Source organism: Eubalaena glacialis, chromosome 12, assembly GCF_028564815.1.
Source record: "Eubalaena glacialis isolate mEubGla1 chromosome 12, mEubGla1.1.hap2.+ XY, whole genome shotgun sequence".
Classification (NCBI taxonomy): domain Eukaryota; kingdom Metazoa; phylum Chordata; class Mammalia; order Artiodactyla; family Balaenidae; genus Eubalaena; species Eubalaena glacialis.
Genome location: NC_083727.1, coordinates 43,867,097 through 43,883,213, shown reverse-complemented (window position 1 = coordinate 43,883,213; position 16,117 = coordinate 43,867,097). Strand labels below are relative to the sequence as shown.

Below are 16,117 nucleotides of genomic sequence, written 5' to 3'. Positions count from 1 at the left end.
CTCTCAATGACATTTTAGCCACATGATATTTGCAGGTAAGGAGGTGAAGACAGGTACACTAGCAACACCCTACACAGCTTTCTGTGGAATACAGTTCTGGTGAGTATATATCTAGGAAGGAAACTTCTGGTTTACAGAGTATGAATATGTTAAACCTCAGCAGAAAAGGCCAGTTTTCCAAATGATTGTAGCAACTGACATGCTCACCATATATGAGAACTCTGATAGTTTCACAACCTTGCCTTCATTTGGTATTGTGAGTCTTTTTAATTTTAGCCATTCTGGTAGGAATGTAGTGGCATTTCATTGTGGTTTTAATGAAAACTTCTTGATTACTAATAAGGTTGTCCATCTTTTCATATGTTTATTGACCATTTGGATATTCTCTTTTGTGAACTGCCTATTCAAGTCTCTTGCCTATTTTTCTACAGCGTTATATACATTTTTTCTTATTGATTTATAGTTCTCTCTCTCTCTCGACACACACATACACACACAGATATACACACATATTATTATGAATATAAAGTCCTTTATTGGGTATGAGTTACAATTGCTTTCTTCCATTCTGTGGCTTGTCTTTTAACTTTCTGAAAGGTGTCTTTTGATGAACAGAGTGCTTAACTTCAATGTAGCTCAATATGTCAGTAGTTTCCTCCCCCACATTAAATGCTTTTTGACCTGAATTCTACCTTATCTGTTATCAAGTTTGCAACTCCTGCTTTCATTTTATTTGCATTTACCTGGTATAATTTTGTCTATTTTAACCTTTCATCATACTTTTCATTTTATAGTTGTAAATAGCACATACACATGTAAGGTCTTAACTGCTCATTGCTAGATTTTAAAATATATATATTTTTTAGTATTCTGGAAGCTCTATATCTTTGTTTTAATAATTACTTTTAGATAATATCCTTAATTTCCTCTTTAGATTATATTTAAGATAACATCCTTGCTATGAACAGTCACGAAACTAGTAGCATTTTCTTCCCCCTTTTCTTATTCTTCTCCAGCATCTTAATAAAGTGTTATCTTGCTATTTCAGCTAATAACTATGAGCAATCATTTAGCTTATACTACTTTCAAGATACTCTTTTCTCCCATTTTCGGTAGTTGCACTATATTTATATTGCAGAGCATACAATATGTAATGTTTAAATATTTTCTCATCCTCAACACTGATAGTCTTAGTTCCACCATTAAATACATTCTATGCTGACCACTTGACCTTTTACCAGAGCTGCTCCTATGAATTCAACTCATTCTCTAGCCTTGTAGATTTCTCAGAAAGCTCTCATAACAGTACTCCCTGATTTCTGGCATGTTCATAACTATTTATTTGTGGTCTTTATATCTGAAGTCAGTTTGGCTGGATATAAAATCTTTGGCTCATATTTTCTTTCCTTGAGTATTTTAAATATGTTGCTCCTTTGGCTTCTGGTATGAAACGCTGCTATTCACATGTCCAAAATCCAATCTTTTCTTTCTCTTATAAGTGACTTGATCTTGTGTCTGCTTTATTTTTAGTCCCATGTTTTACTAAAATATAGCATGGTGTTAATCATTCTAGGCCCACGTGTACTCTTCTCAATATGCAGATTCAATGCTCTGTTATAGTTTTTAAGAGTGAATTGGTTGGTAATTTGTTTTTTATTGAGGCAAAATTTATATAACATTAAATTAACCATTTCAAGTGAACAATTCAGTGGCATTTATTATAATCACAATGTTGTGCAGTCACCATCTGTATCTAGTTCCAAAACATTTTCATCACGCCCAAAGAAAGCCTCGTACCTGTTAAGCAGTCACTCCCCACTCTCTCTGTCCCCAGCTTCTGGAAACCACCAATCCACATTTTGTCTCTATGGATTTAACTATTCCAGATATTTCATATAAATGGAAGCATTCAATATGTGACCTTTTGTGTCTGGCTTCTTTCACTCGGCATGTTTTCAAGGTTTATCCATATTACAGCACGTATCAGTACTTCATTCCTTTTTAGAGCTGAATAATATATTCAACTATAAAAATTCAGCTATAATACATTCAGCTATATAGTTCACTGTATGTATATACCACAACTTGTTTATCCTTTTGTCAACTGATGGACATTGGGCTATTTGCATCTTTTGGCAATTATGTTCAGTGCTGCTATGAACATATATACATTTGTTTGTGTACGTGTGTTCAATTCTTTTGGGTATATACCTAGGAGTGGAATTGCTGAGTCATATGATAATTCGATGTTTAACTTTTTAAGGAACCATCAAACTGTTTTCCACAGTGGCTGAACCATTTTACATTCCTACCAGCAATAAACGAGGGTTTGTTGATAGAAGTTTTAAATATTTGTTTTGTTTCATGCTTCTTCAGGGACTCCAATTATACTAACATTAATTATTCTTTCCCTATCTTTTATATTTGCAATTTACTCTCAAATCCTTTCTGTTTTCCCCTTACATATCCTCTTTCTCTTGCTGTACTTACTGCATTGCCTATTTTTTACGCTTCTTCCAAATTAGGCTCCATTCTGAAATGATTTTTTTCCTATTTTTTTCCCAAAGTTCTGCAAGTATTCTTTTTATTTTTATTTACTTATTACTTTATTTCTGAGTTTTCCTATCTCCAAATTATTCTGTTTTATTCATAGATGAATAACATTATTAATTTCCTTTATTTTATAATACAGTTTACAGTTTCCAACTGCTTTGCAGCCTTATTTTTCTGATATGCCTTCGTTGTCTGTTGTCACATTAGTCTATTAATTTTTACCTTTTTTGATTACAGTACATTTATATGGGGTTTAAATAAAATCCTTTTCTGTTACTCATGTTTAAATGAAATGGGTTTTCATGTAGTACATGTTAGGTAGGAGGAGACTTCCATGGAGGGATTTGAGGTGAGCATAGGTAGCTTTCCTAGCTTCAGGCTAGCGGGCTCCCACCCCTGGCCTTAAACTGAACTATTTACAACAATGGCCTGTCTGTAGCCAGAACTACTGTTTTGCAATCAACCTCCTATGTATGTATTCCTCCCCTATCTTGAATACAAACTCTCCTCACTTCAAACCTCATGTTTCTGTCCTGCTGAATTTGGATTCTATTTCTAGCAGTGTTTCTTTAGAATTGGACTGTCTTTCTCAAAAGCAGTTTTTGTTAGAAATTTCTGAGATTCTGAAAGTCCACCCCCAGTACTTTCTAATCTTCCTGCTGCTGCTTAGTATGTCCCCATGGTTGTTTTGAATTCCCCTGCAACCTGGAGGCAGTTTTGCCAGTTGTTCTTAGATCATTCGCTCAAGTTTCCCATCCAAAATGATGTCTTCTCCTTTGGGGCTCTGTTAGTGATTTCTGTGCCTGGGTCCCCTTGCTATTTATTTCTTCTGCCCCACAGGTGCTCATCCACATGCAATCTGTGTTGGTCCTGCTACCCTGACCAACCCATGTTCTGGGGCTTGTGAGGATATGCCCTCCTCATCTAGTTTTGCTGATGAGGCTATCACTGGGTTTTGTGGGGTGTTTTTGTTATTCTAGTTTTTCTGTTTTTACAAAAGATTTTTTAAAATTTAAAACTATCACTCCACTGTGATCCTTCTCAGACCAGAAATCCTCAGCTCATGTTTTCATTGCAATAGAAAAGCTGTGATATTCTAGTATAGTGCTGCTTAACAGAAATTCAATACGAACCACATACGTAACTAAAAATTTTCTAGTAGCCACATTTATTTATTATTTTATTTTGCTTTATTTTTTTGGCTGTGCCGTGCAGCATGCAGGATCTTTGTTTCCCCACCAGGGACTGAACCCATGCCCCCTGCAATGGAAGCATGGAGTCTTAACCACTGGACCTCCAGGGAAGTCCCCTAGAAGCCACATTTTAAAAAGTAAAATTAGGGACCTCCCTGGTGGTCCAGTGGTTAAGACTCTGCGCTCCCAATGCAGGGGACCTGGGTTCGATCCCTGGTCAGGGAACTAGGTCCTGCATGCCACAACTGAAGATCCCGCACACCACAAAAAGATCCCGCATGCTGCAACTAAGACTTGGCACAGCCAAATAAATAAATAAATATTTTTTTAAAAGTGAAATTAAACAGGTGAAATCAATTTTTATAATATATTCTACTTAACCCAACACATCTAAAATATCATTCAAGCATATAATAATATAAAACAATGATTAAAATATTACATTCTTTTTTTGATACTCAGTCTTCAAACCCATTATGTATATTACACATACAGCACATCTCAATTTGGACCAGCCATATTTCAAACACACAATAGTCACATCAGGCTAGTAGCTGATGTATTGGGCTGGCCCTTTTATTATGAATCTGAAGCAGTAACAAATTTCATTAAGATTTAAATGCTAAAATAAATACTAATACTAGTACTTGACTCTGTTCTTTAAATATAATAAACATATGCAAGAGATTAAATAAAGTAGAACTTCACTTCTATTGCCTTCCAGAAAAGAATGTTAGTTTAACAGTTTTTACACATCTTTCACAAATACTCCTAACCAAAAACCTTAGAAAAGAAAAACAAAAAAACAAAAAACTTCCGTGTATGATAAAAATGTATTATAGACATGCATCAATTTTACAAATTGCCCACCAAAAAAAAAATTATAAAAATTTAAAATCACCTATTACTAGAGTGTTCAGTATTCTCTGAAGACTGCACCTTTAAAGTACAAACGAGCCTGGTCTAGACAGTCCTTCTTAGTCAAAAAAACACCTATTGAGTTTTATAATCTTTGAAATAAAATAACCACAAAAGGAAAATACATATTTGAATAATACGCACTTTTTGAGCAATATGAAGCTTATGCTAAAGTAAACCTACCCAGAAATAGTTTAAAATAAGCCATTTAATCTATAACAACCCTTATCATTTTTTTCAGTACATTGACTTTCATTCTGTATCTGTCTTACTGTTTCTTTCCAGTGTTGTCTGATATATTCCTCTATTCCTTATATTTCCTATAACCTAGAAGTAGATCTAAAGGTTTAACTAGATTTACAGTCAGCCCTCCATATCTATGCAATCTGCGTCCACAGATTCAACCAACTGTGGATCAAAAATATTCAGAAGAAAACACTCCAGAAAGTTCCAAAAGGCAAAACTTAATTTGCCTCACTCTGGCAACTATTTACATAGCATTTACATTGTATTAGGTATTATAAGTTATCTAGAGATGATTTAAAATATACGGGAAGATTTGTGTTGCTTATACGCAAACACTATGCCATTTTATAAAGGGGACTTTAGCATCCATGGATTTTGGCATCTGCAGGGGCATGGGTGGGGAGGCCTAGAACCAATCCCCTGCAAATACTGAGGAACTATGGTACTTAAATGTTTGTGGCAAGAAATACACTGTGTGTTTCAAGAGGTATATATTGTCTGGTTGTCCCACTATGATTTATGTTTCAAACCAAAAATCTCATGATTTATTAATAACTGAGTAAAACTGGCATTAAGAAAGATGCTAAAGAGGCACAAGTGGTATTCATTAATTAATTTGGCAGACTAATATTCAAATCAGAAGTGACTATTCTAAAAAGGCAAGGAAAAACAGGGTAGTATGGAGGTTTTTTGAAAGTGGCCTACTAGAAACATGGACTCTTCATTAAGTGAAATAATTTCTCAAGAGGTTGCTCAAATTTTAAAAAATTAAGTAAAAATTCTTTACAAAGCAAGGATGCAGGTATCAAAATTCAAAGCTCAATTTATTTTGGAACAAAACAAGTGTTTCAAGTTTACTCTAAACTTCATAATATTTAAATAACTCTTTTCTTGTCTATGATATAAGCATTTTAGCTGCCAAGAAAAGTTAGTTAATGGTAAATTTTATGTGAAGATTAGAAATTTCCATATTTTATTCAATGGCTAACCTCCTAATATGACAGAACTTTATAATCAAAGAGATCTTAGAGAACATAAAAACTATGATTATGACGATTACTATTTAGATAATAAAACCAAGGCCCATCAAAGCTGCTTTTATTTCTAGGGCTACCCAAATGGTCAGTAGCAAAACAGCACTTTGAACCCAATTCTTACTCCCAGGGCAAGGTAGTAAAAGTATTATCAAGCAGTTAGCCATTAGGAAAAATGTGTTTCTACAGCTACAATACCTATGTTTGACTTACTAACAATATTCACAGCTACCATAAAGCAAGCATTTACCTACTATATGGCAAGCATTCACGTACCATGTGCCATCTGTTAATTCTTATCATCATACTCTCTCTTTTTTTTTAATAGCTAAGGAAACTGGAAATCAGGGTTTAAGCAATTTGCCCAAGATCACACAGCTAGTAAATAACAGACTGAAAACTAGCTTGACCATAAAAAAAGGTTGAGCATCTTTCACCTCACCTTCTTACCTTGGCAACACTATAAGGAGCAAAGAGTGAAAATTAATAGCTGATTTCAACCTTCAACTCTTAAATTTTCAAATGATACCCAAAAAAATTTTTTAAAAAGCTCAAAACCAGTTAGTCAACCAGTTAACCCAATCTCTTCACTTTCCTACATTTGATCTTGGATTCATTTACAGAAAAAATAAAATAAAGTAAAATAAAACAAAGCTGCCCATCAGGATATTCTTTCCCTAGAACTCATCAAGGACAAAATGACCTCACTCTAGGAGGATCTCTGAGCCTTAAGACCATGGCCTTCATTTAAAGGCCATTAAACAACCAATGGTGAGATTTTCTAAGGTAGTGATTCTCAAAATGTGGTCCCTGGGGACCTCCCTGGTGGTCCAGCGGGTAAGACTCTGTGCTCCCAATGCAGGGGGCCCCCGGTTCGATCCCTGGTCAGGGAACTAGATCCCGCGTGCATGCTGCAACTAAGAGTCTGTATGCCACAAATGAGTCCGCATGCTGCAACTAAGAAGTCTGCATGCCGCAACTAAGAGTCTGCATGCCGCAACTAAGACCCGGCACAGCCTAAGTAAATAAATATTTTTTTAAAAAATTAGTTAAGGGTTTCCCTGGTGGCGCAGTGGTTAAGAATCTGCCTGCCAATGCAGGGGACACGGGTTCAAGCCCTGGTCTGGGAAGATCCCACATGCCGCGGAGCAACTAAGCCCGTGAGCCACAACTACTGAGCCTGCGCGTCTGGAGCCTGTGCTCCGCAACGGGAGAGGCCGCGACAGTGAGAGGCCCACGCACCGCGATGAAGAGTGGCCCCCGCTTGCCGCAACTAGAGAAAGCCCTCACACAGAAACGAAGACCCAACACAGCCGAAAATAAATAAATAAATTTAAAAAAAAAAAAGGAAAAAACTCAACTATATGCTAAAAAAAAAAAAAAAAAAAAAAATTAGTTAAAAAAAAAATGTGGTTCCTGGATCTCCACTATCAGCTGGAATGGAGTGGGGAGATATATGAAACTTCAGGGCACATTCTGCAACATAGGAATGAAGTATTCCCAAGAATGAAAAAGACAGATAGAGAGGCAGTGTATTTAAACAAATTTTGAGGATTATCATTACCATTTATTGGTAAATGCAGTCATTACTATTCTATTTCTTCTCTCAAACTCTTTTCCATCAGGATAATTCCTTTCTAATATAATTCTTAACTTCTGGATTCCACTCTGTGGCACCAAAATCAAAGTAATTTTTTATTCAGAGTCTCCTATTATTCTACTCTGTCTAGACCTTAATCCTCTGTCCATATAATCTTGTAAAAATACACAACAGGACTTCCCTGGTGGTGCAGTGGTTAAGAGTCCACCTGCCAATGCAGGGAACACGGGTTCGAGCCCTGGTTTGGGAAGGTCCCACATGCCACAGAGCAGCTAAGCCCGTGCGCCACAATTACTGAGCCCCGCGCCACAACTATGGAATTTATGTTTTAAAAACGGCAGCTGGACTTCCCTGCTGGCGCAGTGGTTAAGAATCCGCCTGCCAATGCAGGGGACACGGGTTCGAGCCCTGGTCCGGGAAGATCCCACATGCCGCGAAGCAACTAAGCCCGTGCGCCACAACTACTGAGCCTGCGCTCTAGAGCCCATGAGCCACAACTACTGAGCCCACGTGCTGCAACTACTGAAGCCGTGCTCTGCAACAAGAAGCCACAGCAACGAGAAGCCCGCGCGCCACAACAAAGAGTAGCCCCCACTCACAGCAACTAGAGAAAAGCCCACGTACAGCAATGAAGACCCAACACAGTCAAAAAAAAAGGCAGCTGTGTGTAACATGGGAGACAATGTGACTGAACTAGAGTTGGGGGATTTGAAATGGAGACAAGTAGGTAAGTCTATGATGTATTTTTAAAAGTTAAAGTACTTTAAACCTCAAAATGAAGTTCCAAACAAGATAAAATGTTTTCTGTTTTCATTTTAATGTTAAAGAATTCAGCTGCTCTATAATCAAACTCGAGGTGGGATGAGGAGAATCAACCTACCAAATATACTAGAAATGTCAAAAGTACACTAAATCCATACTCAATACTCTAATGTAATGATGTTTAAAGTTATTTTTAGTCAGTTTCAAATTTTTCTTAAAATGGAATACCATGAAATATTAACTAACAAATCATATCTTTGTGATTGATTCAGTCTTTCACTAATATGGTAGGCCCTATGTTAGACACAATGGATAGTAGACTCAACAAGACAGACACCATCCCAGCTCTCATGAAACTTGTATTACAGAATGATTACTGATAAACTTTGAGGACTCATGGCAGAATGAGGCAACTAAAGTTGTTTCAAATAATTTATTCATTCAAATAAACATTTATTGAATATACACAGTGTGCCAGGATCTGGAGACAAAATGATGAATAAGACATGGATTCTGCCCTTGAGGATTTTACTGTCTAGTAGAAAGAGATAAAAAATACATTTCCAATTATGATGTAAAGTGTTGTAAACACCAGTGTACAGGCATGTGTGATGTACCGATTCAAAAAGAAGCAAAGGGAGTCAGAAGGGAGAAGTTTACCTGAATGCTGAACGGAGATCAGCTAATACATGGAGTAGGGAAAGGGAAAGGTCTGAGATGTGAAAACCCCTAGCAAGTGAGACAAGAATGTAAGTGGGTCAAAAAGGTTGGTGTTTAATGTGTCGGTTCCAAATTTCCAAAAATTGGCCCCTTTTTAAAAGGGGCCAAACACCAATTCTGTAATCCACATATAAATCAACTTGATATCATGGAGAAAAAAACTACTAACCAATTCTTAGAAACCAAAATGGGTTCACAAACATAATGCTACCGCCAAAAATCAGCTTTCACAAGCATTTGATAGTTCAGATTATTTCACCTATGACAAAGTCTTGGCCTTCTAAGAGCTTACGTTCTAGAGGTAGAGAAATGTGGCAACCACAAGTTATAGTACAATGTATAATAACAAATCTTGTAACAGCCCAAGCAAGTTCAAGGTGTTAAGACAGCCTCTGCCTATAGAGTTGGGTGAGGAAAGCCTTCACAGAGATGGTGATGTAAGTGGTGTGTTGAAAGATGAGTGTGGGTGTTTGACAATGTAGACAAAGGGGACAGAGAAGGTATTATACACAAAAGCCTGTGCCAAAGTAGAGATGCCATGAAAGAGCAGGCCTATTTAGAGAAATGCAAATAAACCAGTTTTATTTGAGGCAAAAGCAGCTAAGAAGGGGCGACAAGAGATGAGGACAGACAGACTGGACACAGATCAACACGCTACAGAGTTTGAATTTTAGCCAGTAAGTAATAGGGAGGTATACAAAGAAGAGTGACGTAGTCAGACTTGCCTTTTGATATGAACCATTAACATGAATCACTTTAGAATGATTTTGGCAATGAGAGGATGATTTGGAGGGGGTAATAAGCAATTAGGAAACTATGTTAGGAATATGCAAAAAAGGGATAAGGACCTTAACGATGCACAACCTCCTAAACTCAACCCATTATCTTTTCTGCCAGACCCACTCCTTCTCCTGGATTCCTTACTTCAGTGAATGGTATAAGTCTCCTAGGGTTGTCATAACAAATTACCACAAACTTGGTGGCTTAAAAAGAACAAAAATTTACTCTCTCACAGTTCAGGATGCAGGAGCCCCAAATCAAGGCACTGGCAGGGTTGGTGCCTTTTGGAGACCCTGAAAGAGAACTGTCCCATGCCTGTCTCCTAATACTGTGGTTGCCAGCAATCCTTGGCATTTCTTGGCTTGTAGACATGTCACTCGAATCTCTTATTCCATCCTCACATAGCCTTCTTCTCTGTGTCCCTGTGTATCCTCGGAGGATACTCTCACTGGATTTAGGACCCACTGTAATCTGCTATGACCTCATCTCCATCCTTATATTAATTACATTTGTAAAGACCCTATTTCCAAATAAGGTCACATTCTGAGTTTCTGTGTAGACATGAATTTGGGCGGGGGAGCACCATTCAAGCCACTGTAGGTATCAACCAATATATTTCCCAAACAGAAATGTGGTATCATCCTTAACCATTCCTCTTCCTTTGCATCTAGATAATTATCAAATACTATTTCTACTCCTTTAAAGATTATCTCCTTTTCTTCATCCCCAATACCATTTTCATTTCAATAACACTCTTGTCTATATAGCAAACTCCTTGCTACAGCACTGGTTGAACTCAACTATTACTCTCATTACTGTGCCTGTATTGCCAGAGAAAGTCATACGACAGGGCAGACTGGTTGTACCATGAATTTATGATAACTCCAAATTAGTCTTCAGCATTGTCTGGCAGTCCTTCTATTTCTCTGGCCAACTTGCTCTCCCACTCTTCCATTACTATTTCAAATCTTTTTCACTCTCCTCGAGCTCTTACTTTCACCCACTTTCAGCAGTTGTCCCAGGCTCCTATTCTACAGAGAATAAAGAAGCCGTCACACAAAACACTCCTGCTTCTGTGCTTATCATCTCTCCTTTCCCTTTAATAGCTGTCCTTTCAATATAAAGCCATTCTCTCTACATGTATTTTGGATTTCATCTTCACTCAGAAATCTTACTAATTATCCTCTCTTTCTCTAGAATATTCAGATTTTCCCTCAACTAGATGCTTCTCATTGGCTTGTAAACATGTTTAAGTTTATTTTTCCATTAAAAAAAAAAAAAGAAAACAATACCCCCCTTGAACTCCCCATCCCCCTCCCGGCTATCCAGCCACACTCAACTTTTTCTGCTTGCTTTTTTTCTCTCCACCTCCTCCTTCCCCAACCAGACATAAATGTGTTTTTGGAGAGCTTGGTTTCTCTAGTTCTGTAGTCTTGGGCCCCTTACTTAATCCCTGTAAAATGGGAATAACAATAGTAAACCTACCCCACAGGACTATTTTGAGAATTGGGTGAATCGATATATATAAAAGACCTAGCGCAGAGCCTGGCCCATAGTAATTGATCAACAGTTAGCAATATAGTTATTGCTAGCAATATATAATATCCATCCATTTATCCAGCCAACTGGCACCTTGGAGTCATCCTGAATTCCCTCATCCCTCTGTTCCAACCCATCCCTAGATTTTATTTTTACTTCTCAAATCTCTCTTGTTCTGAACACTTTCCTCCACCTCTGCTATCCTACTCCCATCATCTCACATGGATCAGAATTAAGAGCCCCCTAAATGGTTTTCTGCATTTATTCTTGTTATTTCCCCAAACTCTCTCCTTATCATAGCCAGAGTAAACTATTCTAATCGCCTATCTGAGGTTACCACCTAATTTAAAACATTTCCCATTGTTATGATAAAGCCCTCAAATCTACTACATGGTCTAGAAAATCATGTAGATATTGTCCTTACCTACCTGTTCAAACTTATTTTGCATCTCACTACTTTTGCCCTATGCTCTTATAACACATACCAACTCTCAGTTCTTCAAATGCATTAGCACTCGCCCATCACAGGTGCTTTCTACGTCCTGTTCTCTCTACCAGAATGTTGAACGATACTCCTATTTCTCTTGGCCTAATTAATTCCTACTCATCTTTTATGTCTTAACTCAATAGTCACTTCCTCAAAGAAGCCTTTCTTGATCCCCCAGAATAGGTTCTCATTACTCTATGTACCTCAAGGTTGGAATTTCACATTTACAGGATAATTATTTCAACAAATTCCAATAAAATCCAAGTTCCATAACAGTGATGATTATGTCCGTTTTTGCTCTCCATTGTATCCCAAGTGTCCAACACAGCATATGGTGCATAATTAGCACTCAATAAATATATACTGGAGCAATATTAAACTTCAAGTTCAGTGCTGCAAAACAGCCTCATCGCTTGTTTAAAAACAGAACAGCTTTCCTATACTAGCCTAGAATGCTGCCCAGTTCATCCAAGTATGGAACATGGCACTAGAAACTAAATATTAATAGCCTTGGTATAAGTAAGTAAGTAGAAGGGCAAAGGGAAATCAACGTAGTAATTATTGAAAAGAGCAAGGATGGGGAATTCCCTGGCGGTTCAGTGGTTAGGATTAGGAGCTCTTACTGCCAGGGGCCCAGGTTTGATCGATCCCTGGTCGGGGAACTAATATCCCACAAACCGAGTGGCCAAGAAAAAAAAAAAAGAAGAGCAAGGATGGACAGGTGAGAATGGGGGCAGATTATGGGGGGGGAATACTATTTTTGAAATCTACCATTTTATGGCACTGAAACTGTTCAATGAGCGGTTAACAGCCAATGTTAAACAAATTGCAATAAAACTGATACACTAAAAAAAAAAAAAAAAAACACAAACAGAATAGCTTTAAAGCAGTAAAAGGGTAGTATACCATTAGTTCATTTTCAATGTGGCTCTAGATGGCTGTGAACAGTAAATCACTTTAAAAAAAGATACTTATTCAGCAATTGCTGAGGGAAAGGAGGACATGACAGAAGATATATTGTTTTGCTGTGATTTTAAAGAAGGGGTGAACAGGCAGAAAACCGTACTTCAAGGCAGAGAGGTGAGTTTTTCTAAAGCACTGGTTCTCATCCTTTGTTCTACTCCAACACACCTACCACTGCTACTATTACTATTACTACTACTACTATCCCAATCAGTACCTGTGACTCCAGCACAGCTATCACCAAGTGGCTCACCATAGCAGGGATTCTCAAGCAGGTGGGAAGTATAAAAGAGATGTGAGTAATTTGAAATGCACTACCTCAAAATATTCTGAATTCTCTGCCCTCCCCTTCCCCTTATAGATATCCCTCTCCCCAAATATAATTTATGGAAAAAAGCAGTCACATAGATGTCACTTATATTTAATTTTTTAATGTAACCTCTTTTTTTGTAGCAAAATTGTTTTCCTAACTACTATATTAATATTAAATTAACTACCTAAAGACAATGACTGAGCAGAAGAAGGGCAATCTGGAAGGATACTCAAGACCAATTTAAATATATCATAAGTTACTCATACTGGAGGTACCTCTCTTGATTATAAATATATTTTATTATGGTAATATGGTTTAAGGTATTAATCTCTAAAACCACCGAACTCTGGTGCACATCTGCTATATCAAACTGTAAGTGACCTCAAATATTATGTCTTAATGTCCATATCCTTAAAACAACAGAACTAATTCAATTCACTTACTAAGAAATAAAACAGGGCAACAAAGTATGGAAATCTTTTCTAAAATTTCAAGATCTCAAAAGATTGCTAACAGTACACAGGGCAACCTCTGAAATTCTGCAGATGATACAATGGCAGATCTACTTTGAAAAGCACTAATGACAATGAACGTCTCTCCTCAGCAATACACAACAGAGTCCATGAAAACTGTAGAAACTGCTAAATATAGAAAGAATAACCCCACAGACAGAGAAGTCAACTGTAACTGAAAAAACACACAAACAATCCCCATTTCCTAAGATCTTTAAATCAAAGGCTTCAAGCATGTTGAAAAATCATGCTCACATTGTGATAGGCTAGCATTTCTTATTTTGAGAAATAATGCCACCTTCTAAGCCAGGACATAGAATCAGAATACGTAATTACATCCAAATAGCACTTTAAAGTTTCCTTAAGTCATTTAAAAAATGAATTAGATATTGTTTCACTTTTTAAAATCTGTTTATCTCAGTAAATACTCTCAGTTGTAGGTAGCAAAAGCTACTCTTGCTGTTATTTAAAGCTGAAGTACTATTTCTAAAGACCATCAAATGCAATTTCACTACATGAATAAATAACCATCTTCTAGAAACTACCACTGAAGCAAGAATTCAAGAGACATTTTCATATACCTAGATTAAGAAGTGATTAGCTTCATATCAACACTTCCAACCTTTTCAGAAAGGATGAAAGAAATTAACAGTCCTTTCCGTGAACAAGAGTCACAAAATCTCCCATATGCAATTCTATGCTAATCAAAGCTAAATTATACCACCTTTTCCACGACTGACAGGAAAGAGAAAGAATGCTAACCACTAAGCAAGGAGAGGATGCATTTCTGATATTCATACTGATTTGGATCCAGTGGGCATTCTCAATCACCACAACTGATAGTAACGATGATTTCTCACAAAATCTAATGTTCAAAGAGCTGTGCACATCATTTATTATCCTATTTTTACCTACTTTAAAATGAAAGACCCATTCTCTTATTTAAATTATCTAGTTAGAAAATGATCTTTATGTAATAATGGTAATCTATCATGATTTCTAAATATTGTAAAAACTTAATTTTCTGCAAAAATGGTAGGTTTGGGGGGTTTTTTTGGAAGCACCACCACTGCACTCACACCCACAACCAAGATTAGAGACTAAAGCAAATGATCATCCTTCACACACTCTCAAAAATAAACCCAGACTTTGGGAAAGATAGTAAAGTACAGACAAAACCTCAATGTTAGAAGTCAGCTGGATAATTGTAGGGCGCTCTGGAGGGATGTGCCTGTAACTTAAGGACCAACTAACTGTAAACTGAAATAGACATTGATACCGTCTTGCTTATCCCACTAACTTAAGAGCTTTGATCAAATTCCCCTAAATAGTTCGTGCAGGCAAGGAACAGTACGTCTGTGTGCAACAACAGAAATTGATCTGAAATAGTTAAAAATAATCAGGACTGTGTCTGTCTGGTGATATACAAACCTAGTTTATCAATGTGAAAGTAGATCTAAAAACTCAAATGTTAAAAGGTGAGCTAAAGTATTCTTACGACAGAATCTCTGAGCTTCAGTTAAGTCTGAGATCTGTTAACTTAACAGGCACAAGTAGGCTGGAGTAATTAGTTCCTGCTTCCTCCTCATAGAGATACAAGGAAGGTGGACGACAGGATCCCGGGAGACCCACACGTCAGTCCACACACCTTTTTCTGCTCTAACCTCACCTCACTCCTTTCCTGCGAGCGCGCGCACTCCCCCGTCACGTAGGAAGCCCAGGTGCCCCGGTTGGCAGTTTTCTAGGGTCGTTTCACGGGTGCGTTAAATGAGGTCTGATGACTGGAGTTGAATGCCACCCCCTCCAGCGCCCACAGCTCACCTCTAGCTTGTGGTTGATTTGGGACACAGTCTGGGCTTTGTGGCAAAGCTGCGCAAAGCAGGAGCTCAGGCTGGTCATCTTCTGTCTCCCCTCATAAGTGATGTCCGCCTGGTCCGGATCGATCTCGCCCAGGAGCAGATCCACATCCACGAAGGCCTTGTCGAACTCCTTCTCCAGCACCTCCAGCCACCGGAACATGGATACCCCGCCGGGGGAGACCCCCACGGCGCATGAGGCGCCTCCTGGGCCCCCGCCGGCTCCTGCCGGGCATGGGCCGCCCGCCGACATGGCGCCGTCTAGGGCCTCCCCTGACTGCTGCTGACCTCGCAGTCCACCCGCGAGAGGAACTGCTGGGACTGCGGGAACCCCCGCGCACGCACGCTCCGTCGGTCCCCTCTCTTAACCCTCGCGCGGCTAACGCCGGCTACGCAGCCCCGGAGGGGCAGGAGCGGCGAAGCTGAGGCGGCGGCGGTGGCGGCACACGGAAGACGCGGGCCGTCCCACCTCTCGGCCCGCCCTCGCCGCGCATGCGTATCGAAGGCCTCGTCGGACGCAGCCAGGAGGGATGAAATGGGCGGGGCTGGGATGCGACCTTGGCCTATGAAAAGCCTCTGCTTGGGACCGCCTGTCAGCGGCCATATTGACATCTGGCAAACTCCTGCTTGAATCCCCGGGA

General features: G+C 38.6%; 1 protein-coding gene across 2 annotated transcripts in view; it reads right to left on the bottom strand.

Moving 5' to 3' along the window:
- GOPC (golgi associated PDZ and coiled-coil motif containing) overlaps positions 1 to 15,880 on the bottom strand; it is a 35,711-nt gene extending 19,831 nt beyond the window's left edge. For both annotated transcript variants that reach the window (XM_061206842.1, XM_061206843.1), the window contains exon 1: positions 15,442 to 15,880. In XM_061206842.1, the coding sequence (XP_061062825.1) occupies positions 15,442 to 15,729 (288 nt within the window). In that variant the 5' untranslated portion in view covers positions 15,730 to 15,880. The remainder of the gene's footprint in view (positions 1 to 15,441) is intronic.
- Between the last annotated feature and the right edge of the window lie 237 nt (positions 15,881 to 16,117).